Source organism: Oxyura jamaicensis, chromosome 2 (genome assembly GCF_011077185.1).
Source record: "Oxyura jamaicensis isolate SHBP4307 breed ruddy duck chromosome 2, BPBGC_Ojam_1.0, whole genome shotgun sequence".
In the NCBI taxonomy this organism is placed as follows: Eukaryota; Metazoa; Chordata; class Aves; order Anseriformes; family Anatidae; genus Oxyura; species Oxyura jamaicensis.
Genome location: NC_048894.1, coordinates 68,151,910 through 68,179,678, shown reverse-complemented (window position 1 = coordinate 68,179,678; position 27,769 = coordinate 68,151,910). Strand labels below are relative to the sequence as shown.

At 36.8% G+C, this 27,769-nt stretch overlaps 1 protein-coding gene across 1 annotated transcript in view; it reads right to left on the bottom strand.

The window, feature by feature from the left end:
• Positions 1-503: 503 nt before the first annotated feature.
• OFCC1 (orofacial cleft 1 candidate 1) overlaps positions 504-27,769 on the bottom strand; it is a 193,761-nt gene continuing 166,495 nt past the window's right edge. The window contains exons 22-24 of the mRNA XM_035319098.1: positions 12,736-12,942; positions 2,864-3,005; positions 504-1,911 (exon numbers count right to left, since the gene is read on the bottom strand). Of these exons, the coding sequence (XP_035174989.1) occupies positions 1,883-1,911; positions 2,864-3,005; positions 12,736-12,942 (378 nt within the window). The 3' untranslated portion in view covers positions 504-1,882. The remainder of the gene's footprint in view (positions 1,912-2,863; positions 3,006-12,735; positions 12,943-27,769) is intronic.

Here is a 27,769-nt window from a genome sequence, read left to right as displayed (position 1 = left end):
AAGATTCAGTATTTCTATAAAACTAAAAACTGGCATCATACCTATAATGAAGTCAAAATCCTACAAATCCAGATTGAATTCTCTTAAATCAGTGATGGGCAACCTAGGATATACTATTGCCCAAAGGGGTTTTTACAATTATATTCATTCATGTTCAAAGACAAAACCTAGGCCAAGAAGATGTGCCAAGCATGATATTGCCTACAGTAGTCTATCTTCTTGGTACTGTTGCCCATAAGCAGCAGGAGGTTGAAGAGAAACACCACAACTCATAGCTGAGGACAGTCATGTACACAATCCTAGTGACCTCTACCACACTGTTTTTGACACTTCTTGTCAGACACTGGGGCAATTGGTAAAAAGTGAATTCCACACAAGTAGAAAAAATCCACAGGAAAACAAACAAACAAACAAAACAACAACAACAAAAAAAAAAACACATAGGACTGGACAGCTTCTCTTCATTTAGCTTCCTTTTCAAAATTATATGCAATGGTTTGAAATGTCAACAGGCAAAGAAAAAATGAAGAAGGCAATTTTATTCCTGTATGATGGACAGAAGCTATCCAAGGGATACCTGATGCAATAGAACCCACAAAAATTAAGTCACTGCTTATTATTCAGAATAATTTTAACACCATTCTGTCATAATGTAACACACATACATGTATGCTCACAAGTCAATTGTAAGTAGGAAAAAATGGAAACCAAATCATTATACTGTAAACCCAAAGAAAGAGTGTTTTCAGGATTGACATTTAAATCTCTAGGTTGCTACCTAACATCATTTAATTATTATTCAGATGGATAAGAATCATAGATGTACATAATAAAATTAATCAACAGTGTTCAAAACAGGATATATCTTACAAAGTTAAGTGCATCTGAAAAAGTTTTTACAAATCAGTGTAAACACACAGGCACCAGAATAACATACTAGTTGAAAAAATGTCACCAATACTTATGTTAATCGATTAACTGTTCTACATGAATGATTCAAAATTGCAGGAAGCTAAGACTCTTCCCTTCTCTGTCTGCATTTTTAGGATAAAAAGGATTCTAGCACAGGGAATACCAGGAGTCAGGGCATGGGCAGTCTGCCATCTATTTCTTCATTTGCTGCTGACTTCCATGACCTTGGAAGAATGATTTCACCTTTTTTGCTTCTGTTCCCCTTCCCACCATCTCCTTCTGCTGTCTTTTGTAGTCCTTGCCTTGGGGCATGGACTTCATTTCTTATGCACTTGTGTGAAGCCAAATAGAATAGACACAAACTAATGAGAAATACTTTAATACTGGTAAGAAAATGTGAGGCTATAAGTTGCTGTAGCTTCCAGAGAAGTAGGTTTCATCAACATTAAGACCCCAGCAAAATGTTCTCCTCTGAGATTTCATAAATTTCACAGCCTGTTGGAACTTGCTTCAGAACTGGTGGTATTTCGTGGCATGAGGCCATCATTGTTCCTCTTCTGGGCATCTTTGTAACCTTGCAATTACTATAGTGTTGTGCTTTTGAACAATTACTGAAAACACCGGCAATGTTTGATTCATGAAACTTGAAAGAAATCAGCAACATTTTCCCAACCACTACAGTGGAAAGCAGGTATAAGCAAACCTGAGAAGTGTGGGAATGTCCCACTATATGGAAGGAAAAAAATCTTATAAAATTACTATATATCAGATCTATGAACAGATCTAATGAGCTCCCCACACTGAAATGTTAGTTGAAGTTTTAGAAGAGTAATGTATGGGGCATTTGCAGGACAATTCTGTATGCACAGAAGTGTGGACATCAGAACCATAAATACTGTCAGACAGTAATTATAGCATGGATGTAAATCAGGGTGTAAATAACTCTCTGAACTATGCAGTCCTCCAGGAATTAGCTCTTATTGGAAGCAAGGCGATTACCTGAAGATTAAAAAAAAAGATGTGGAGAAAGACATGTTGTAAATACAGGGATCACAGTGTACCAATAACCCCAACAAGAATGGCACATGAACAAGAGTCCATACACTAAATTAATCTATTTTCATTTAAAAAACTATGCCTTCTGTTCATATGTGAACTTTCCAAGGCTTCTCTGTCAGCAGACAAGGTTATCATGGATTTAAAAGTAACACAATGCACTTTTGTACAACCTTTGTTCCTGAGAAGGCATTAGAAAACTCACACTGAAAAGACCCAGATAAGTGCATGGATCTGGTGAAGCCATACCTGGTATTGAGATCTTGCAAAAGAAACAAGAGGAAAGTGGTATATTGAGGTAATAGGGACATCTAAGGACACCCTATGTGTTCTATAATTCTCTGTTATCAAACACCTTGACACTACCTTTGATAGGCAGCAACTTCACTTAATAATTTGACATACATGGGCACTTTGGGCATTTTTCATCAGTGTAATCAATGGAGTTTTTCACTGTCTGAGAGATTGGAGCCATCACATCAGATGCTTTTGGACTTTTGCACCCAGACCAGTATGTGTGGATATGTACTTAATTACAAATGAAGTTTTACACCTGCCCTCAGTACACTTGCAATGCTAGCCATTGCTCCACATAGATTGCTGTGGGGTTGCTTTACTGCTATACCAAGCTGGAGAATGGAAAGTGTGACTGGGCCTGAGTAATGAATGACAACTCCTCAGCCTTCAGGACTCTTCTGACAGACCTTTGATACTACCTAAGGAGGAAGACTGGCTAGAAAACACCACTGTGAAATTTCCTCCCTAACCAATCATACTCCAGTCTTTCCAAGGGAAAACTTGTTTTCAAATGCATGTTTCCTTTTGTACCTCTTATAATTTTGTGTTTAGGTATCAGTATTGCTTTCCATCTAGGTACAGAAACTGAAAATAATACCTTTCCACCTAGCTACACTCGTCTTCCTCTTCTTCAACTTGATATATGAAGATGTATGCAGCATACTGTCCATTTTATTTACATATTGAGCTGTGCTCACTTCATTACACAAAAGACTTATTCCAGTAATATCACCAAATGCCTGAAAAACAGAACAAACAACAAATTATTATGGCAGCATACAGTGAAATATCAGTGAACAGAGATGACTTTGCACTTCCCCACCTCTCTCTTCTTACTTTCAAAATATTGTGGCTTAGAAGCTTTTTTGTGTGTGAAATTTTATTCTGTCATATTAATAACCCAGCTTTACAGCAGCTTACAATTTAGCTTTCATGGTTCAGTTCCACTCCTAGGCCTTGTAACAATTTTTATAACAGTTCTGCCAAAATATTATAAAGTAAAAGTTACTGTAAATGTATTCACTAATACAGATATAGCAGTGAGATTAGCAATTTAAACACATGTGAAATGTGAATTCACCTAATTTTTCTCAGACTCTAAATGCTTTAGTAAAACAGTGGAGTGGGGATTTTTTTGCCCGTTGCTTTTAATATTTTCTTCTTATGATGTTCTTGACACATGGAGAAGATTTGAGTGAATAAAGAATAGACCTTCAAAGAGGAAAAATGTGGCCACAAGGAGAAGATGATGTGTTATAGAACTGGAAATTGGTTAGAAAGCCTCAGCTCCAGCTCGTCTGGTTAGTAGTTACCACATGACGTTAGATCTTCTGCTTGTGTCATGTGGGTGGCATGTTGCACAAGAGTACCCTGGCTCTGATTCCATTCACTTTCCAGAGGGACCATGTAAGAGAGATTTTGCTCAGCTGAATGTGAGCAGAAATCAAATTTACAACGAGAAATAACAGATCCTCAGCTCTGTCTAGCTGCTATTACTCAAATGCTAGCATGGACAAAAGAGGATTGCTCCAGTAAAACATTAATTTTGTAATGAATTTGCTATTTTCAACCTGTTTTAGTACAGCTGTAATAAATTACACAAACATTAGTTTATGTAAAGCAATAATCTCCAATTTCTGATACAGTTTTGTATACTTTTATTATTCCTCTGATGAAGTATCTTATATCCTTTTATACCATCCTCTTGATGAAGCATCTTGTACTTCTATACTTGGTACCTTGTGAAGCTGGGAAGTGCTGTTACCTCTGGAACTGGCATATACAGGTAAAGTAGGGGACATCCTCTGATCATGTTAAAAATTCTGGCAGAATGTTGGAGTGATCTTGTGCATCCTACATCCTAGGCAAGTTTCCTCACAACAGGCTACACACTGTCTTCTTCCTTAGGTACTACTTACACAAAACACCTACTACTTTATTTTTAGTTTTCTTCTTTTACATAAAGAGGTAGTCCAGGTTTAGTCTGTCAATATCTGTTTCACTCATGGTATAAATTATCTTCAAGGATATCAGATAGAGATATAACAGCCAGCAGGGCTTCAAACACTTTTGCAAAACACAAATTCAAGAAGACAGAAGAGAAACAGGGCTCATGAATCATCACTGAACTAACAGTAACAGCAGGGTTTTTTGTATGCTTGTTTGTTTGTTTGTTTCTGTTGCAATAATCTGAAGAAATACACCATAAATATCTTCACAGTACTCGTGGAGATTTTGTCCTAATTCTCCAGATGCTGGAACACTAATTTTTATGTTTCCAGTAAAAAAAAGAAAAAAAAGAAAGGAAAGAAAAAAAAAGAAAGAAAAAAAAAAGAAAAAAGGAAAAAAAAAAAAAAAAAAAAAAAAAACAGAAGGTGCACAGAGTTCACTGGTAAAGCCTGTCTGTTGGTGTTGGTTAACACACTAAAACTTCCTACAGATCAGATCATTCCCATACCCACTATGACTGATCAAAATGATGGAAACCCTTTGCTACAGTTGAGGTGCTACTGTTTACTTGTGTACTTTAAATTTAAGTTTGTATGGATATGTCAGATTTTTAGACTTGATCAGATGTTCAGAGTTCTGTTATTAAATTAAAGTCCAAGTTGTTTCTGAAAGTAACTTAACAGCAGTAACCTTATGGTTAATCAACTGTGTAGGAAAGTTCCCTGTGCACTTACTGCAGTGTAATTATAAAGTGAGCAAAAACATAATTTATGCATTTTGTCAGTCTCTGTAGCTGCAAGGTACTTTTTCAAAGGGTTGTTTTTTGGGGGGTAAAATAAGTTAATGCTGTTTTGGCAATTATCCTTTGACTTCAGAGATTTTACTGCTGATTCAAGTAAAACTACATTTTAAAACCACATGAAAGATTATAAGCATTTAAGAGTACAGAATACATTCTGCTGCAATCAGTGTCTGTACACTCACAGCATAAAGCCATTCAGAAAATCACTGAAAGTTCATAAAATCTAGGTGTTTAGAGTGTTTTAGAACTGAAAGAGAAGAGTTTGGATACAAAATAATACTTTTAAAGTACCCTTTAATTACTAGCACTGATGTTTGTTATGCAGCACAACTACAGTGATATGACAACATTTTTCTCATGGGTGTTTCCTCAGACTGAATGGATGTGCTTTGGCAGAACATGCTCCCATCTCTTCTGTGAACATTTGAATAAAGCAGCTCTAACTCCACAGGTCCCAGTGGAAAAATAAATATAAATAACCATGCCCATAAAAAATCTGTGTGTATGTTGGCTGGGTATGTAACCCTTTCTCCTCACCCTGTGCTCTCTGCCAGTAATAAAGAAGCCAGTAATTTAACATTGTGGATTACATGTATGTAGAACAAGGCTATAATGCCACAGTGTAGGTATCTGTCATCTGCCAGTTATCTGAAAACCTGTGCATCCTGCTGAGAGCCAGTGGTGGACCTGTCTCATCACTCTCCTGCTTGTTCTGAGCACATGGCCTCAACTGCAAATAGATAGGACTTGTTGGAAATACATCTTGTTTCCCATGGCTCTGTGGGTTTCTGAAGCAAGGAGTAGATCAAATCTGGGATTTGAAGAAAACTGGAGAGAGGGGAAATGGCCACATGCTGGCTCCTGCATTTCCGTCCTGCCACATGCATCAGCATTACCTTGACAGCAGCTGATAATGTATTAAGCCACAGTTTCCATTTAAGACTATACCTCAGTTTACTGGGAAACAAAAATAAATAAATAAATAAAAGGACTCAGTCTTACACCTGAAAGAGTAAACAACTGGAAACTGCACATATTCAGGCATAACTTCTCAGCTGAGATGCAGTGTGTGCATCCTTTTCTCTTTAGCAATGGGTTAGCTTAGCCACCGCAAAGGCATAGAACATAATACTGTGTCCATTTCAGGACAGAAATGACATGTTATGTGCAAGATGAACTGGATCAAGGTTTCTCCAGGAAATTCTTTTGAATGCTCTCATCTTTTCATCGGGGTGAAAAGAGCCACCTGGACAACTATTTCATGTCTTAAACTGATTATCTTTGATTGAGTTATGTAAAGGAAAAATATATACTGGTAAATATAGCTTTAAATAGTCTGATTTAATTCTTACTTGCAGAGGCACTATACTGCCATGAACCTCAACTGAAGGTCTGTATGTTTGTAGACTGTACTAATTTGATTGTTTATTCCAACGGGAGTATCACTTAGCTGACTTTTATCATGTATGATTCCCAACTGATTCCCATCTCAGTGTATGCTGACATGAGACAATAGTGATCATCCTCCTGATGAATACAGTTGAAAAACATTACTTGGCTTCAACAAGGCAAGAATAGATCTCAGAGTCAGCAAGGCAGCACATGGCGAAGCTCATCCAACCCGGGAACGTGTGCACAAATGATGCATTTATGTGGGTGGAATTGTTCTTGCTACATAGTCTGGGGTAAACCTTTGCCACTCTAATTTGCCCTCTGTAGCACAGAGATTTCCAGGAAACCAGCTCACTGTAAACTGGCTGTGATTGCAAATGATCTGGCATGATGCTGCTGAAGCCAACCAATATGATGCAATTTATACCAAAGAATCACCTTTGCCCAATCTCTTCCTCACCAAGAAGGCTTCACTACCCACCTCAGCTTATCCAATACATGGTGTGGAAAGGCCAGATCTTTCCTGCTCCCTCTGCAGGGTCTGTTGAGATGATGAAGCCATTTGACAATGATGCCATAAGGTAATACATCAATTTCAATCACTGAACTAGATCAATCCTCCTTCTTTCTCTTCTTCATAAATCTTTAGTGACCACTGCAGTGAGCACTCCTTATGCAAACAGTATGTGGGGATTTTACATTAAACTTGGCCAATTTATTCCATTACCAAAGTTAGACCCAGAAAAATCTGCACTCAGATACATGCATAAATTCCACTGGTGTCAGCTGTATGGCTTATGCACATATAGAAGAAGAAGAAGAAAAAAAAAAAAAAAAGAAAAAAAAAACAGGCCCCAGTATTCATAGTAACATTGAGTATATAAAAAGAATTTGTGGAATTAAGAATAAAACATGAGGCAGTTTGTTGATTTGCCCAGGGAATATATTGGAGTGACAAATCTGTGGATTATTCTAAGGTTGTTTTTTAGTGTCATTATCAGATCCAAGAGCTGTATATAAAAACATGCAGTCCTTCACATGTTAAAGATATAGTTTGCTCAAACAATTGTAAAATATTCAGTATTCTTAAGATTAAATATCTGAATATTGCTTCTGAAGGAACAGCTGTCAGCTTAAATCTAAAGTCTAGTTTGTTTACTGGCTGTATTTTATATCTGTTAGAAAATGACACCAAATAGCAATAAAATTGTTGTAAGTATTCTACAGGGGAATATAAATGCCCTTTGGTTACAGTGTACATATCTTTATACATAATTCCAGTATATTTTCCCTAGAATTACGTTAAATATGTAAAAAGCCTTTTCTCATAAAGGTAAAAATGCTAGATGTTTCCAAGCTGTAATTTAGCATTAGTGTCAAGATTGCTTCAGAAAATAAGCTATGGTTACTGTTTCATTCTTTTTAAGTGTCACTCAGCATACCATATCTGATTTTGTATTCAAAATAAACTTATATGATTTTATTCACTTTTCCAGAAATGCAAGAGAATTTAAACATAATTTATAGCATATGGATTGATGTAAATAGCTTAAACTAAGTAATTGGCTAGTCACCTATGCTGTCTTATTCTATTACAACTAGGTACTTCTCAGATAATTATGGAAAACAGACCTCTTTTATCCAGGAAGTTTAAATTGGATGAATCCTTGACATTTGTGTACATTTATTTGATAGATAAAATCATACTATACTAAAAGTTTTTCTACAATGGTGAGCTTTACTAGGCCTTTAATAAGAAACTGATTTTTTGCTTAGTTAAAGTGACTTATCTTTGACCTTTTAATGAGAAATCAACTCCAGTCAGCAAAAGTTGAGATAAAAATCACTGAGTTGGTGTTATCACCATGTAGACAGCTAAACAGTTATCACTGTCATTAACTTTTCTGTGCATGGATTTCAAATACATTTAAAATGCTAAAAATAATTTCCTGTATATTACAATAACATAAGATTAATGAATGAGGGAAAGTATGAAAAGTGATTTATTTTGGGAAGGTCATTTCTTGGTTAGCCAAAACCTAAATTGAATACTATAAAGGAGAAATATATTGTAGATAAAATGGAAAATGGGTTTTACTACATGAGAATTCTTTGAGTTTTATAATGCTTATGATAAAAAAGACTACAGTTACAAGTTCAACCTCTGTAATTTTTATGCTACACATTAAAAAAATCTTTTTATTTAACATTTCCATGGCAATTTATACATGTCACCTTGTACTTAATGTTTATTTTAAAACAGTTATTTTTGCTTTCTGCTTAGGAAACCTATAAAACTACTTCTCCTACCAGACTATAAATATGCGTGTGTGTGTATATATAAATACACATATATTATCGGCCAGCACAGTTGGACCTTTAATGGGAATACCATCCCTAGAAAAATATACATATTTTAAAGCAGTTATTACATAGAGAACTATTTATTCCTGCACAGTATACTTCTGTACATAGCATTTAGTAGCTGGCCTCACTTACTGTAAAAATGTAATAATACTAATAATAATATCAAAGTGAGTTTTGGCTCCTTGGCTTAAGAGAAATTTACACTGAGTTCCTTGCTGAACTAGGACTGTAAGAAAAACTTTTTTTCACTGAAGTAAAAATGATCAGGATTAGGTTGTTAATATAGTGTAAATTCCTTACAAGCAGCCAAGGACACTGAAGCAAAATTACGCAGAACTCCTTTTATGTCTGTCAAAGAATATTTGCAGATAAAGATTGGTTTGAAGCACTGAGGTTGAAGTCACTGAGAGCTGGACACATGAAATTGAGGAAGAATTTGTCTTTGTGATTTAAATAATGTTCTCATATCTCATGTGTCCTTGATGAGGGACATACTGCCACCTGAATAACCAGAACTCGCTAGCCTGCCCATACACCTCAGTTAATTGAATACTAAGAAACTACATTTTACGCTCTCATCGATGTCTACATTTGCACACACTTTTAAAAGTTATTATCATTTCTGTGCTGTTTTCTGCCAAACTGCTCATTTTCTTTTAGTATTAAAATACACATTGTTTCTGTGGAAGACTACCAATACCAAGCAGCAATCATGCTGTAACGACAGTAAGCATTGCGTATCTGATTGAAGGATATTAGTCCCCAAATGTCTGAATTAATGAGGTCCCATTCTAGTAACTAAGAGGAGGTATTACAGCTCTTTCAGGTATGATTCCAGAAAGTCATTGAAATTAAAAAGCCAAAGCCTTTTCATTTTTCTGTCTTCAGAGTTACACGTCCTCAGTTTCTTAATAAAAGTGAACAAGCAAACAAGAAGTTACACTGAAATAATTACATTTTCACCCTCGGTGGCTTACAGTAATAAAAAGGATGACTGTTTTGCGGGAAGAAGATGCGTGCAACCCCCAGATCCTAGATGTTGTTGAACTACTTTTTGTATTCTGCAGTTATATGATAGTACAATATCTTAGTATAAAAAATAGGAAAAAAAAAAAAGAAAAAAAAAAAAGAAAAAAAAAAGTGAAAATTGGTTGTTTCTTGCTCCATGGACTCTATAGATGAGGTAGATGTATATGCAATGGCAGGTCAAGTCGCAGTTGCCACAGAGCACCCCTATATCCTACAGGCCATGTCCCTACAGTCCCAAGAAGGTATTTTGCACAAATATCTTATCTCTGATGTGAAGAAAGAGACTTGCTGATCATGAAGAGGAAAGGCAACTGTCATTTCTCAAGCAGGGAGAGAATAGGTGACAATCTATGTCCTTGCCACTGTGGAAAAAGCCATCCCTCCTTATTGCTTCTGGTAGGGTAAGGAGGATAATAAAGAGCAAAAGGGGATCTCGTCTTGTTTCTTCTGATGAAGTGTTGTATCCATTCTGGCAGAGAATAGATAAGGTTATGCTCTGTAAATAGATTAAGTTAGGAAACTCCTGGAAGGTAGAAGTCTTGTTTACTGAAAGGATGATGCAAATAAATACATAGTAAATGACACCAAATAATTTGAGGCTGGGGAATAGAAGGAAACCAAAATGGACATTAAGGATCTGGAAAAAAATTTCCTTGAGACAAAATACCTAGCTAGCTATAAAGTTTCAGATTGAAAATGTTTACACATGGTGCAGTTGCCCACAAAATATGGCAGATCAGACTCTTTATCCCAAAAAGTCCATTTTAGCCTTCATAGCTATACTTAGGATTCCAAAACAACATTTTACTTAAGCACCACTGCTTGTCTAGTCACAGCAGAGGAAATGTATATATATATATATATATATTATTCCAGAGGGGCAGCAACAGCAGCAAGTGACAAAACCCCATAACAGTGGGTTTTTCTCACGCTGTCCTTGCTGAGGCCCTGGTTCTTGTACCAGATCGAAAATGGAACCTTTCCCACAGAGATTTCAAGGCAATATGGAAAATGGGAGACTTTTAAAATTTCCTCTCACTTACCACTAGTGAGTGCATAGTCTTAAAACTCATTAACTTTTGAAACATCCCTAATTAGGGACTGAATTAGAAAGCCATGACCCATAAAACACACAAATGTAACATTACATCCATTATCAGCTAAATATAAGATCAGGATGTAAATGTTACTGAAATTATTAGCTGAGCATGTTTCTGAATTGTAATTGTATTTAGGTCTACAAATATAAATGCAGGAAAGCATGCATAGATCTCCTAAATTAGAGGCACGTCTTTCAAGATGCTGACATAAGACACAGCCATGCAGATTTCAGGCAAAGACAGTGTTGTGGTAAACTATAAAGGAAACTATAAAGAAGTGGCTTGAGCCATTCATGCTGCGTAGTGCTAACTTTGTCAATGCTGACCAGCATCAGTTTAGAAGCTGGAAGTTTCTCGGAAACTCACTTGGGAAACCAAAATAAAATTATATGGAAAATAACAGAAATACAGAAAGGATTAATGAACAGAACCAGTACACCAAGTTAAGCTTGGTGACACGTGCTTGAAGACCTTCCTACTAGGGCCTTGTGGAAGGAGAATGAAACCTGATGTCCAAAAAGCTGAGAACTTAATTGGAACAAAACATTCTGCACAGAACTATCATTTGTAACAGGTGGGAAGTAGGCATGGGGCGGCATTATTGATCACAAAACAGGGAAAAGGCCTTCTAGCAGAAATCTGGCAAATGATTTGTACAAGGAGCTTTGGTAACAAACTCAGGCACAGACCTGGATTTGCAGGTTTCTTTTTGTTAATAATTAATTTCTACTTCATATAGACCACATGCCTTCTCTTGTTTTCTTTGGCCAGCTCTAAGACTCTGCTGTCTTCACTCTGGTGAATTACAAGTTCCTGGGGCACAGAATTATTCCTTGAGGACAGTTTCCTTTAAATTAAATTTTCTTTTAAAAGCCAAGTAGGGCAAAGACATTAAGAGTAAAATATTTTAATGAAGAAAGCAGCCTTGAAACAGTAAACAGAGGAGCAGAAGCAACATCTTCCTCATTCTGGAGAGATATACTTGAACCTTCAATTTAGAAGTGAGCAACTGAAAAATTTGTATTTCAACACCATTGAAATACAAATTCACATTCAACACATTTCAACTGCTTCCTACAGTAAGCAGACCTCTAAAATGATGCTTCCACTTCTCTGGGTAGGTAAAGTAATATGCTTTCACTTTTCTTTCTCTTTGATGCCAGTGTTTTGTTTTGTTTTTAAGGGTCTCTCAACTCAAGACCAAAGGTAACAAGGAAATGCACCTCTTCTAAGCATTTGGAACAAAATGTCAATTCAAGGAACAAAATGGAGTCTATGAAACAGGTAATAGACAATACTTTTTAAATACCATCCTGCATTGCATTTTAGTGCACAAACAGCTTGCATTGGGCCTAAAAATATGACAACATCCAGGATTCAATCAAAAACTTACAAGAGGCCAGTAAGTCATATGATTACTATATGTCAGCTCTAGCGTCTGAAGAAAAACTAAATAATTCTACCATACCTGTAGTTGTACAATATCTGTGCACAAGACTTACATATTTATATATAATAATTCCTGTATAGAATAACCTTACGTGGTTCTTAGCAATATATATTTATAAAATAGTTTTTGTATGTAGTTTCAATATATATCTTCCATAATTTCACTTAAATTGCTCTATAAACTATACTAAATTATTACTTTGCATGGTAAATGCATTAACTCATTAATTTTACAATACTGTTTAGGAGTGAAGTCTTCCTATAGAAGATCTCAGTGTATACTTCATGAAGGGTCTATTTCCTGCTTTGACCCTGACCTACTTCAAAAGTGCATGCCATTTGCCTTCAAAATCTGGATGTAAATAATCTGCTTGGACCTACCTCAACAATAGCCCCATCAGGCAGCCTGAGGAAGTGTCTGTAAAGTTGCTGGAAACCGCTGAGGTGTACGGTGAACAACGACACGTGAATAGTAGTACTTCTTGAGGTAGCTGCCGAGTCAGAGATTTCATCCTGGTGCTGGAGGTCACAGCGGGGGACACCAGACTTGCTGGCATGGTCCTTCCAGATATAATCATACACTGCCACCTAGTGAGACAGAAGGCCCCCCCACACACACATGCACACACACACATACAGAGTCCCCCCACCCCCCCCCACCAAAGGAACATATTTAATTAACTTCTGGCAAGAGCTTTACTGATTTAAAATGATTTTACAATAAATCTGCAAAGCCTGTACCATATGCAGTGCTTGCACACAGTTCTCTACTACATATTTTTATGACATAGATCTAAATAGAGGAGCTAGACAAATCCCTGGTGTATATTCTATAAAGTTAATTCTGCACAGATGAAGCTGTAATTGACTCCTGTATTAACCAAAAGTAGGGAGATCAAGCAGGGTAGGTTAAACAATCAAATGGCAATGCTGATTAAAAAGAAAAAAAAAATCTTATAATTTTGTGAACAAGTGTTTGTTTTTTCTCTCTTTGAGAAGCCTTTGCTCCTTTACCCATAAGCACTTTTTAGTCTCTGATCTCTGTATAGCATTAAAATAACCTTGTGCTGCTAACTGAATTGTAGATGTGGCAGAGTAAATAAGGTGTATTTTAGTGTGTTGTCAAATTTATTGACACAGTTTCCTAGTTTCCTGTCTTGCTCTAAACACTTTTGCTTAGGTGGGTTTTGTACTTACTTGTGTCCGTCAGAACTTCCATTTAACCATTTCCATGTTAATTCTGTACACAGGCTAAGCATAATTCAAGATTTCAGCTTGAACACAGCACAGTTGAAGCACCTCATATCCTTAACTAGAACTTATAATGAGCAGCATTACTTTTTATACTTCCATTCAAAAGTGTTTTAACCCTTCACTTTTGCAAGGGAAACATTAGTATAACTCATTTTTTTCCCCATGAGATACCACTCCTATTTACAGTAGGAAGGGATTGGTCAGATATATTATATCCTCAGAATACACTGGCATGTTCTTCCTAAACACTTCTACTTAATGTGAAGGAAGTAAGGAAAAAGCACATGACTTTTCCTTCAACAAAATGTATTACACTGGCTGAAATCTTAGAACTCACCTGTGAAACCAGCTATAAGAAATCTTTAGTTTACTCTAGTTTAAGGTAGCTGTGTCAAAACCTTCTTCTGAGCAGTTTCGTTTGTTTTTCTGTTTCTGTTTTCCTTTTTGCTGAAAGAGGGATTCCAAAATCACGACACATTTTGTTTGTTTGTTTGTTTGTTTTTGTTTTGTTTTTGTTTTTTCCTCACTTTGGAAAACTTAGGCTTAGCTCAGTTTGCTTGTGTTCCTGTTCACATTTCCTCAGGTGTTCTTATACATGAGGAATCCTGTAACTAGCACCATGTGCCAACACCACAGTCCTGACATGCAGGCTGCTATTCTGAGCAACTGTCTTAGGAGACAATTGTTTTTAGGTGAGTTAAGGAAGTAAGAATATGCACTGGAAAGTATCTCCAGCTCTTTTTCAGAGATGACAGAACATTAGAAAATTCATTTTAGTCCCAGCTTTCATTTGCATCAGTCCCAAACAATTTTTATACATCTTAAAACATGGAAAGGTCTTCTGAAATTTAAGGTAAAATATGCAGTCTGAATTTCCCATACCAAAACCTCTGGGGTTTAAAGGCTTTCATTCAAAACAACTAGTTAGGAACACACAGCAGCAACAAGAAATGGCCTTCATGGGACAAGCCCTGCATTTTCTCTGCCTAAAACACAAATGTGTCTTACATGCTTGACACATGCAATTGCTCCATAAGAATCAAGCCATTGGCCAACACTTTTATGACCAATGCTCTCATGAAAGCATCAAGACACTTCTGTTGGGGATGGCTCCTGGAGAGTGTTGGCCACAGCAGGGATAAGATGCTTCAAGAACAGCCACACCACAGCCCTTGAAATGGGAAGAAACACCTCACCACAGTCACCCTCCTCCTCAGCATCCCAGTATCTCACAACCAAGAGCTCTGTCCTGTGTAATCAAGCCCATCTTGCCCTTCTGTCTTCTCCCTTATTTGTGACTTGAGGGGAGAGAAATAGTTTGGAACGACAACTCAAGAACTCATTCTGCAGAGGATCCACACAGCAACAGGGATAATCTTTTGTCTGTGATGATTGCCCTTTTATGCTACATGCATTTTCCCCTGTGCTAATGGACTGCTCTTGCTTCCTTTCTTCAGAATATTTTCAGCCCTTCTGAATCAATCTGACGTGTTCCTCTGCTTCTTCTCATACCTCCATCTTAGTCCACTTTCTGTAAATCTCCTTGCCTTTCTTTTGTGTTTGTCCCTACAAATAAGTAAGGTGTTTTTTTTGTTTGTTTGTTTTTGTTTTTGTTTTTTGTTTGCTTGTTTTTTTTAAAAAAAAAGTGTGTGTTTTTTGTTTGTTTGTTTCTTTGTGTGTGTGTGTGTGTGTGTGTTTCTTTTTTAATGTGTTCACATATCATTGTGAATTGTGTTCACTGTGAACACTGCATCTGTCTCTGCAGCTGTTTTGTCCATTTCAGCTGCAATTGGGGGCCAAGATTTTCATCAGCAGGGATCTTTACCTTCACTCAAATAAATAACCACAAGTATTTTCAGTAAGTGTCAGGACTGTGTGTAATTTACAGCAGTGATTACCATGTTAGAAGCCAACTCCAAGTTGCCAATCTTGCCCTTTGCTGGAGTGAGGATCTCCTTTATGAGTTCCCAGTTCTGGGTGCCAACCCTGTGGTACTATATCCATATGGGACCAGGTACAGCATCAGGAACCTGTGCCTTGGCACCCACCTCAATAGCAGATGAATCTGTAGGGTAAAAGGAGTCAGACAAATCCCCCTGCCTCTTGACACGTTTCAGGTCTGGTGAGCTCCCTCTAAGGACAGTTAGCTAAAAGAACTTAGCAATACTGATTTGCACACTCTCTTCTCCCTGAAAGCACAGCCTGACAACTGAGAGTGTAAAATCACCGCCAAAACTGATGATGCCATGCTAAGTTGCATCACCCCAGTCCAGGCAAGGCATGGTGAGAATGGAGGGAAGTGGAACACTGGACTCATTGTCCTTTTCTCAAAGTTGTCCAGTACCATGATTTTTTCTGATGGCAGGTTCAGCAATATGCAGGCACATACAATGACCAGAAATCAACCCCAGGAAAGGAAAGAACAGGCACCATTTTGTTGAACCGGGACTGGATTTAGACACCCCTGGTCTGAAGGACCATTTAAATTCCCTCCTTGCTAACACCATCCTAAAGTATTCAGTAGAGAGATATCCACTGCCTTGAAAATTTCAAAATGCATTTCTGTGAAGTGATGGGTCACTAGAGAGCTGCAGTGGCCTACATAACCTGAAGTAAGTTCCAAAAGTAAACTCCGCTGTCATCTGAAATCTCTATCATTAAGTTAATCAAAAACGTCCATTCATTTCCACAGGAATACAATATGAGTTAATAAATCTACTGAGACAGGCTAGTCAAGAGACTGTGCATATAGGACATGTCAGAGGAACTGAAGTTAGCTATGATCTAGATTCACAAGGGCTGACAAGAAACCACAAAATGCCAGAACAGTGTACAGTAATCCTTAAATGAAATTAATCTTTCAGCAGAAAAACACATTAAGGATGGTAATTCAATGATAAAAGAGGCAGGCCAGAACAGGTTCAAATGCTGACTATTTCACAACATAACTTAATTAAAGCAGGAGTGTGAGGCTGTTAATCACTTTATAATAGTTCAGCTTGAAATGAGGCCTGATGTGATTACCCTTATAGTTTATTTGTTTATATTATATCTCAAAATGTTATGTAGAATTAAAGCAATTGTACAGTTTTCACTGGTCTTGTATTTTTTTCACCAGTCTTGTATTTTTTTCACCTTTCCGTCCTCACATCTTTGTGCAAGTATGCAAAGAAAAGAACTGGGAGGAGGGGTCTTAAATTTAGGTCAGATCAGATGATTTAGTAAGTCTCATGTGGGTTTAAGTCTTATTAATAATTTTAATACATTCTTCTTTGATAACAATGATTTCAGTCACTGCTCCTTTAACGTACAGTGTGACGTAAAAATACAAAGACTTTTAAAGGAATAGAGCATGCTTCTCATACAAAGAAGGTAAATTATATCACCTTTTGGAAGTTACAGTATATAACCTAGAACAAAAGCAAAAAATATATTTGTAAGTATAAATACAAATTTATTTTGTTGCATATCATGCAATATTAAGTGCATAGAAATAATGTTCCTGAAGTAGGACATTATCATTTTAAATACAGATATATTAATAAATATATATTTATAACTATATTGCACACATGATACGCAACAAATTAGTACTAATATTTCCAAGTCAGGGTGCAGAAAATGGCATGCTAAAGCTTTAGAGTTATAATGACCTTTTCTATTATACAATGGCTTTTGAAAAAAAAAAAAAAAAAAAAAAAGACTTTAACATTCAAATAATCCCTAAAAATTCGAGAAATATACTGTCTAAATGCTTTACTGTGATTGGTACTGATTCTTAACTGCTTACAACACCAATATTAACAATATCACGTGAATCAATTCCAGCCTTATACATTGTAAAATGTGTGAAGAATGCTTGAAAGCAGCATTCAAAGAAAAGGTATAGAATGAGCAATACGGACCAAACCAACCAGCTGAGAATGGGCAGAACTGCAAGCTGGTCACGACAAATGATTAGCAAAAGTTACAAGCTGTTAACTTTAGGCAAAATGGCAAAAGTGATAAAATTATAGGAGAAAAAAAAAAAAAAAAAAAAAAGACATCAAAAGTCAATGGTGCTCTATTTACTTCAAATAACTTTCATAAACAGTAAGTACATTTTCTGTGGTAACAGTTGTAAATATGGGAATTGTTGTCCTGGAGGCAATCTCTGTTAAACCAGTGTAGTTCTACAATTAAAAACTGTTATTAGCCTTCAAGGGAAGCTCAGCACCCCCTAAGTACTGCAAACCCTGTTGCCTTTTCTAAAAATCTTGTAATCTATGAAAAGAACTATTTTGTACATGCTAGTTTACATTGAAATGCCTAAAATACCCTTGCTGCCCATGTCAAAGGTATCTTGGCTGTATCCAGATCCGCGTCAGGCTACCTCTGGAAAAATAACTTGGTTCAAATAAATCACAAAAATGGATAAATGGAAAGCATAAGGAGAAAGGCACAAAAAAATGGGAACTATTACAACTGCCAAGAAAGCATATCATCATGAAGAAGTCATTATCAGTTACACCAGTACATCTTCCCTGTTTAATCCTTACATGTACAAATACATGCATGTGCGTGCTTATACATATACAGTGTATTTTGGTGGGGCAATATTATGTGCTCCTGTGCCTGGAACTACAATGAAGTGTGCAGATATCTTAGGTTACTAAATGTCTTTAGTTCTCCTGTTGGCAAAGGGTTTATGCCAGGCACAAGTGTATCACTTAGCAGCCTTTCTCTTACCCCTGAGTCTAAAGAGACAGATCTACAGCAAGTGCTTTTGAAGCAGTGCAATATCCCCACATACAACTGTCTGTAGTAACTCTCCAGACAGATAACTTGTTTCTAAATCTTTCTATCAGTGAACATAATGGACTAACATAATGGACCAATAGTATCTGGGAATTGTTTATTTCAGTCAAATTATGAATGCCTGAAGCATTGTTGTTACAGTATTCCCTGATTTATTTAATAAACTGACATGGACAGACCGAATGATGAAAATAACCATATACAGAGAATAACCTCTTTGTAAACGACTGAGGAGAAATCCCAGAATAGATTTATGGCAAACTGCTTAGCATTATAACACTAGGAAACAGCAAAGGATTTTTTTGTTTGTTTGTCTCTGAATTGTGATAGCATCATGTTGCTGGATATGTCCAAATGAACAGTGATACAGATCTTTTCTAGGGGACAGTTTTGATCTCCTCTGTTTAGATATGACAAAGCACAGTCACATACTTTTATCCACAGTGCACCCACTGCTAGTACAGCCTGCTGCTTATCATCCCATCATTTCAGATCTAAATCTTATGTGGTTTTAAGTTTCCACACTTGAGTCATCTACAAATAATATACAAATGCAGAAACAGACTCTTCCAAACAACAATACATTTGAAAAATGTAATCCCAAGACTTAAGTCAAGGACAACTGGTGCTCATTCAGCAAAAGCCTTGTCTGAGCAAAGGGTGAGTGAAAATTAAAGGCTGCAGCTTTTTTGCATTTCTTTGCATATAGCAGTGCCTTTGTCCATTGATTTGCCCTAAGGAAAAAAGATAACATACATTCCCTTTTCTATTCCAGAGAATCCTACTCTATTCCAAACCGAGAATAGGCTTGGTTCAGATAGCTAAGAGAAATCTCTCTCCATGCCTCATTTCCCAGATTTATAAGGAATGCTGGAATCAGTTACTTTAGAAAGCATCTTCAGTAACTTCAGACAGGATTTTATATACACACATGTTTAGGAAAAGCTATTTTCCCTATGGAAGTCAGAATTTAATGCATACAAGGGCATATCTGTGTAAATAAGAGTGTCTGTTGTTCATTATCTGCTCATCAACATTTGCTATTCATTACTCATCTGTTTACAAATGTAATGCAGTCAGAAAGCAGAAATAATGCTATATGACTCTGGTGACAAAACATACACCAGAAACAACAAATAGTAAATAGATTGACAGCACAGTTCATTTTATAGGATAAAATAAGCCCACACAAGACATTCTGCAAATTTCTTTGAAAAACAAAAAACAATAGTAACAAAAAAAAAAAAAAAAAAAAAAAAAAAAAACACCCTGACAGATCTGTAAAAAAATAATGTGGTTCAAAAAGAATCTGTAAACAGAAAACAAATGAGCTAAGTTTGTCAATTAACCTATTTACAATGAACATTGTATGTTAAACATTTACTGTTTGGAACAGAATAAATATAGAGTAAGTAGTCTAACTTCTGAGGTAGTTGGAAGAAATAAAACTATGTTCACAGATTTCCTTCACCATGTCCAAGACCAGGTGCATGCAAGATGCATGTCTGGGAATAAGCATGCTTCTACTCACCTGTGAATAATTTTAGATGGACAGAACTGTTCCTGGCAGCTAAAGAATATCAGGGACATTTAGTGGGCAGCAAATTAGCTGAGAACTTACAACTTGAACACAACTTAGACTGTTGGCTTCTAGCTGCATCTTCTTCAGCTGCAGGAAATTTCCTCCTGTGAAGGCAGGATTGTGTGCCCTTGGGCCATTGGGGTAGAACACAATATAAAGTGCACTCTTGTGCAAGGGTGTGTTTTGTTGAATATCTGACTAAGTCTGGATTTTAAATAGATATGTTTGTTTGTTTATATTATTATTATTTATTTTTTTAATATTCTTCTGACAATAACAAAATTGCTGTAAGTTTTTTGTAAGAATCAAAATAATTTTCTTAATTTGCCTTCTCAGAGCCAGCTATATTTTCAGGCAGATGAAAGAGGACTAAGAAAAAGGTGAAAAAAAGAAAGCAAATTTCAACACTTCTGGTAAAACATACATGCCTTCTGCTTAGAAATACTGTCATTTCTTTCTGACCTTTCAGTAGTTCTAATGAGTGTACTGACTACTCCATCATGGCTATTAATTACTAGCAAATGGATTTAGTACAGAGACATCTAGAAACTCTTGCTTGCACTGTGGCTCCATTGCTCTAGCTGCTGTACAAACAGGTAGAAGCAGACTGCCCCCGAGAACAAGGAGATAGCATAGAGCAAGATCTAATCAGTAGCTCTATTAGCACATGTATGTAGCTATTTGCTTCAACTGTCCCTAAATCATCTGTATTTCCAAATAGTCACCAGTAATTAGCTGCTTTCTTGCAGGCATCACTGCAGAGGCAAGTCTTGGAAAGAAAACTGGAGGAAAGCAATTTTGCAACTTTCTTCCAGGCAGCAGGGAGGCTACATTAAAAGGGCCTGGCATATTTCTCTAAGAATTTGATGTACTATGGCAATAAAACAAATGCTGGTTTCATTGTAGACAAGAAGGGAAACAAAATAATGAAAAAGAGAAAAAGGTCAGGTACAAGGAAGGAGCTTGGTCTTCCTTTGTCGTCCATACTGGCATTCCGCACTAACCCCAACTCATCCTCTCCGCAAGGCTCTTTTTTCTGCCTCCATAGGGTCAACACCCTAATTGCAAGCTTAAACGAATCTAGTCCAAAAGTGCCTCAGTTGCATTTTCTTATTGTGTGCTCACTCTTCCTTTTTCTCTCCAGTAGGGTTTTATTTTTTGAATCTCACAAGTATTTTAACCATGCCTAGCAGTAATGCTTCTCTGGAAATATAGAAACCCACTGTGGCAAGTGGACAAAAGGTAAAAGTTTCAGGGAAGTTTGCATAAGCCTTCAATGGGGTATGAAAACCAGTTGGGTCTGCAAAACTTGTCAGGAAACTTGGAAGAAGATCAGGCTGCCTCCTGGGGCTCTGTGAGCATACCAAGAACCTCTAAGCAATGTCTTTTTTCTTGTCTGAGTTGAACAACCAGATAACAAAAATACTTCTGACAATATTTCCCACTTGTAGCACAGTCACAAGTGTTGCTAGAACAGCCCCCTTTCTGATTTTTCAGGAGTTCAGCCTTCATTTAAGAAGAGCCCATGAAGTACACACAAAAAAATAATTACCAATGATAATAAAAAAATGACTGCTTGGAACCCTAACAAATGGTTTATGATTCAGATTCCAATCTTGGGCAAAAGTGTGGTGTGATTGTACATTTGGAAGAAAGATTCTATTCACATTTGATTTCACCTCAGCTGGTTTGCCTTTCCTGAATCAGAAGTAACCATGCAACTTATGCAGAAACAATTGCATCGTAGTATTGAATTTGATGTGCTTGGTTTGGAGAAAACTGGTTTGGTGTACTGTGACTAATTGTCTATTATAATGAATCTTATTATTAATGCAGTGTACTTTTATATCCTTATTTTTTCCTTCTTGGAAGATAGCAGAGTTCAGCATCTGATAAACATGTAAATTGCATTTTCCTTTTCACACAGGACAGATTTCAACTTCTGAACCAGCAGTCAACAAAGATTCCCCTAGCTGCTGTGGAAAAAAGTAAGTATTTATGAAGAAAGGCATAATAAGATCAGAGGGAAGCCTGTCATAAAAATGCACATTGCATAATACATGATGGATCAGTTCTATTATTTAACTTTTGCATAGATATAACAGTACAGAGATATGCTAACCATCATAGTCAGCATTAATTTACAGTGGGAAAAATAATTAGAATCTCACTTTTTCTGAAGAATGGAGTGAAAATGTAAACAATGCTTCCCTCCAGGCAAGTGCTTTATCAATTTGACAGGTGCATTTGAATTTCCATGGGTGGGGGACATAATAGGTTATTTATGTGTCATTTTAATAGAAAGGCCCAACCATAAAGATGGACAGGAGACTTTATCAGTACTGCTGTTTGCAACTAATCCACCAATTTAATACCCCATGAAAATACCTGCAACAAAACCTGGACATTTTTCTTTTCCACTCCATTATAGGCAAATCAATATGGGTGCTATTCATCTCAAATCTTTGCCTCAGCAGGTGCCCACTACACGAGCTCCTCACAATATTGGTGCATTGGCATAGCTGCATAAGCATACGGATGTTGATGTCTGGTTCAGTCAGTGAATCCAGTGAATCACGTTCACCACCAAGTGCCAGTAAGTGGGAAAAAGTGCGTGTTGCATTTTATTATTATTATTATTATTATTATTTGAGATGGCAACCTACAATGTCATGGCATGGGCCCTCTGCTAGATGTTTCTCTCAGTCAAGCACTGTCTGCTTTACCTTCTTCTCAGAGTGTGAAGCTTCCAATAGCAATGACAATTGTTGTATAGCCCAAAGCCATGAACATCCTGCACCTAATACTGTGTTTTCCGTTTACTCTGCAGTACTGTTCTCACATCACAGCTGTGGGCTGAGACCTGGCTTGTGCTAGGTACTGTGAGAACCACCATGTGGAACAGAAAGACAACTCTTCTGCAATTAAAGAACAAACAAACCTGATCTTGCCAGACACTTCAATAGCCGATCGATTAGATGGATGTGATAGATTAGTCTTGGAAATATTCTCTGTTGGTCAAAATTACTAAATTTACTAGTCATATTAGAATCTTTTTTTTTTTTTCTGTGTCAATGTAACATGCAAACTATACATACGTTATTGTTAATATTTATTTAAAAACATATTTATTATATTCAGGATGCTATCAGACATCAGCTGATTTTATTTTTAACACTGAAAAAGTCCAGCACAACTAAAAGTTTTCAATTATTGTAAATGTATTTAGATTAGACACTCCCTAGGTCACACAATGACTAGCATATTTTTGGTGGTGAATTAGGCACAAGCCAGAAGAACATTATCCAACTCCCAGATGTAATGGGGCTATTTATGTAGATTTGCCATGAACAAAATGCATACTAGACACACCCTCTCATGCATTATCTCTGCTTAATGCTGCTCTTCCTTGTCTTGTGTTGGACTTGTCTGTGAGGTCCATTGACCCATAGCCTTCATCTGACCCAAAATAATTTGATAGCCACAAAGCAATTTTTGTTACCTACTTGATACTTTCAATCATACTAGCACACAGCTTGCCCCGTTCTTGTCTACACTACTATTCCTGCGACATTCAACACCCAGAGCATACAGTGACAGCTCCCACGTTCTTCATTAGTGTGCTTGCGTATGTCTACACAGCAACAGCCTAGCCTGATCCACACAAGAAAGAAGTATTTTCCATTAGTGAGTATTTCACAAAACCTTTTTCAAGAGTTGAAGGTTTGCATTATTACAAATCCATTCTCAACTGCATACAAGTTCAGTTTCCAGATTCATGACCCACCAGGGTCTACATGGACTGGAAGGACAGTTTCCGATGAGATTAAAAAGCCTAAGAGGAGATCTAAAGCAGTAATGAAATCATCCATCATTCCCTTGTCCACTCAGAAGCATGCTCTAATTATATAAAATCTTTTCCTAAGAAACACAGGTACAGCTCCAGAGATGTTACAAAGACACGACTGGAAGTATCTTCATGCCCCCTGGGAAACTCTTAAGACTGGCTACCCCTGTAATGTTTCTGAAAAAGCAAGCAATTCATAACAACATAAATTTGATTAAAACCAGACCTGGGACATTTCCTATGCTCAGTCTGCAAAGCTCATGCATCCCTGTGGTAAATTAGGAAATATCACTCATAATAAGATCCACTCATAAAATATATGTTTCCTGAACACAGCATCTTAATAACCTTCAGGAACAGTCACTGTCCCAGTTTCCTCCCATTACTTCAAATTTGGTGACCATGCTTTCTCGTAGGAGGACAATGCTACTTTTGTAGCATTTTGTAGCAGGCAAAGAAGTACTATATGCTATCTTCCCTCCCAGGGCATTTGGTTGAACCTCAGACCCAACTTAAAAAAGGAAGTCCAATTGCATGAAGCAGAAAGGTTTTTTTTTTCGCTGCACACATCTGTCCTCCTAGGCTGAGAACAAGTGACAGAGATCCACAATGCGTATTCATCACATTCCTACAGATACTCTCTACAGCACCAGCTTGGAGTACCTTTGAACAACCTAGAACTGCAGCTGAAAGCACAGCAGCTGAGATAAGTTTGCAGCTGCTGGGGCAATTCATCCATGATACCCCTCTCCTTTGGGAGTCATTCAAGAACTTACAGGAGCCAGGCTGTAGGGTGCATGAAATTCCCTGGGAGCACTGATGAGCCGTCACATGTGGGGCAGGAGAAGGGAGCCCCAGGAGAGACATGGACTGGGATAGCACAACTGGTACCACTTGAGCAATTCACAAAAGCCCAGAGCCCATGACCTAGAGAAAGGTATTCTCATTTCTTTATGTGAAACCACCTTACAGACCACTCATACATTGCCACAAGAAGTACATCGCGAGCTATGAATGGTAAAGCGTGGGAAAGAAACAAAAAATAAATTACTTTGCCTAGTCTTTAACTAATCTATTAAATAGCATCTCAGTCTGTAGAAGACTACAATAGTAAAGACACGGCAGGATGTTGGGTTGGCAACAAGAGCAAAACAAAGTCTGAATTTTAACAAAGTCTTATACCAGTGTTTAGTTTTTGATCTGCTTGGGTAGTGACTCCTGTAAATCATGTAAACAATGTGAGCAGTATGTCAGCACACCGTCCTCATTACATCAGAGAACAGATACTGAAAAGGAAGAGGACTGTTTACTCCCTAATGATTCAGTTTCAATTCTGATAGATTAATAGGTGACAGGTTCCTCCTCCACTCACAGAACTAATGAGAGGTCTTGCTGTTTCCTGCTACATTTTTATTACATAGTGAAGGCATTATAAGAAAGCTGACCACTGAAAATTATTTGGCCTGAGTGAATGTAACCTGATTCAGCTTATGATAAATGGAAGAAAAAGTAAAAATAAAAATAAGCAGCTGTAACAGAGATGTTTCTTTTCAAAAGGGCAAACTTTCAGAAAATGACTAGTAAAACCAACAATACAGCTTTAAAATATAAGCAGATATTTTTTTAAGTATTTGCTCTAAGTATGTATTATGCCTCTTACAAGGTGATTTGTATCATTATATACATTCTATTAAGATATACACTCCATATTAATTTAGATAATACATAAAGTAATTTCATATCTCATTAAAAACTACTATATTTTCTGCTTTTCATATCTGTTTGATTTGCTGAAACTTCTCTGCTTTTATGCTACGCTAGTTTCTTTTATGGATTTACACCAATGTAAAATTAGAGTAAAAGTGAAAGCAGCACAGAAATGAATCATATCCACACATTCAGTGTTATTTAACTGTAACCAGAAAATTTCCTCAATTTATCAGAACAACATATCAATCAAAAGAACACTAAGCATAGAAAAATACCAATAAATTGTTTTAGTATTCAAGAAGAAAAGATGCAAGTGTAACTAAAAATAGCATAATACTTTCTCAAGTCAGCAGCTACCAAAAACAGATGATATTCTTCAAGGACTGCAAGCACCAAAGAAAAATCTGATGGCTGTATACTGATTGCCTAACCTTGATTCAGCTGACAGCCCCAGGTTTTTTTGATATATGTAAAAATATGAGTTCCCAACCAGAAAGAACATTCTGTTCTATTTCTCAGCACTTTTCTGGTTTCTTTTCTCATTACATGGCTTATGGGGATGGTCAAACCAATTCAAAGAAAATCAGAAAACACCCAGCACACATCTGCAATTTCAAGCACATTTTGATGGTTTGGTTTTAAAGAGGCATTAGCACATTTATGGAATTACTGCCAAAAGGCAGTTGGTTTCAAAAGCTGTAATACACAGGGAATGTGAATGCTTTTTTTTTTTTTTTTTTTGTTGTTGTTGTTGTTGTTGTTGTTGTTTTTGTTTTCAAAGTTAAAATATACTTTGAGAAAAAGTATTTGGGGAACAATCCTGGACAGTAAGGTGAGGAAGTGATATTTATGAATCATTGTTCATTCATATTAAGGATTCATTTCAAATGGTTACGAGAGGATCAGCAATCTTTCTTAGCTCATTCTCTTATTTAAGCAGTTTCCAACTGACTGTACCTTGCATTTCTAGTTAAAATAAAACATTAAAGATCAGGCTATGTTAGTAAGCAATCAACAATTAGAAGTCCCATTCTGTCTTTCCATACTGTTTGTCTTCTTGAAGCAAGACCAGATCTAGGCATAAGCTAAGCAGGCAGGTGCCTGGGAACTCAAGACACATTTTCCTTCTCTACTTCATCTACAGCAGTGCCTGAGCTGCTGCAGCCAGCAAGAGCAGAGGTGGTTTGGGAATCTCCATCATAACTACAAGCCAGCAGCATAAACCAGCCAAGCCAGACCCCATTCCTGTGGCAGCACCATCCCATTTTACCAGTGCTGCAAGGAAATATTGACTTTGACACACTGTGAACATGGACTGAAGACAACAGAGTTTGTTGTCTCCACTACTCAAAATGTAGTGGAAAGCAGCCTGCTGCTATAGTTGTCCTGTTTGGCACAAAACACTTCAACAGAACCTAGTTTGCCTCCCATATCTAGGCAATGGTCAGTCCCTAAGAATTGGAGATATCTTGAAACCTAAAGTGTGATGTTTAATAATCATTTCCACAATCCTGTTTTCATTTCCTGGGATAGCACGAGTATTTGTGAAATAAATGGTCTCTCTAACTTCCAGTGCAACTGGATTTATATATACAATAATTTATACAAATGGAATGGCTGGAAATACTACTTTAATCTTCTATGCTTTAAGATATTACAGTACTTTTTTCTAAAAAATCAACCTTCCTATGCTCGTGTTTTCTTCACAGCTCGTTTGTACTTCACAGATATAGTCTGCATGTAATATACGACTCTCTTGTGATCCACTTTTCTACCTATAAATAGATAGAATTATCTCTAAAAGTTACATTCAAAGCTTTCACCTGTATACCAAGATCTTGTTTCTATTTCTCAGACAGGTGACATTAGAAAAATGTTTCCAAAATTCCCCAAACAGACAGTGTACTAGGGAGAAGAAATTTAAGTTCTGGCACACCAAGCTGCCTCATGTCTTTACATTTCCATTGGTGATTTGGGAATTTGGAGTGTGGCTGCTGATAGATTCTCTCATTATTTTGGTTGGAAAAAAAAAAAAAAAAAAGGGGGAAAAAAAAGAAGCACTGAGCATCATTATAGCACAGCACAGTCAGTTGTTTTCAAGCAGGTGGGAAGGCTTGCAATAGGATGACACCTTAAAAAAGTATTTATATGCTTCAAGCTTATTACGGCCAATACCTGATAAGTAAAAAAAAAAAAAAAAAAAAAAAAAAAAAGAGAAAAAAAAA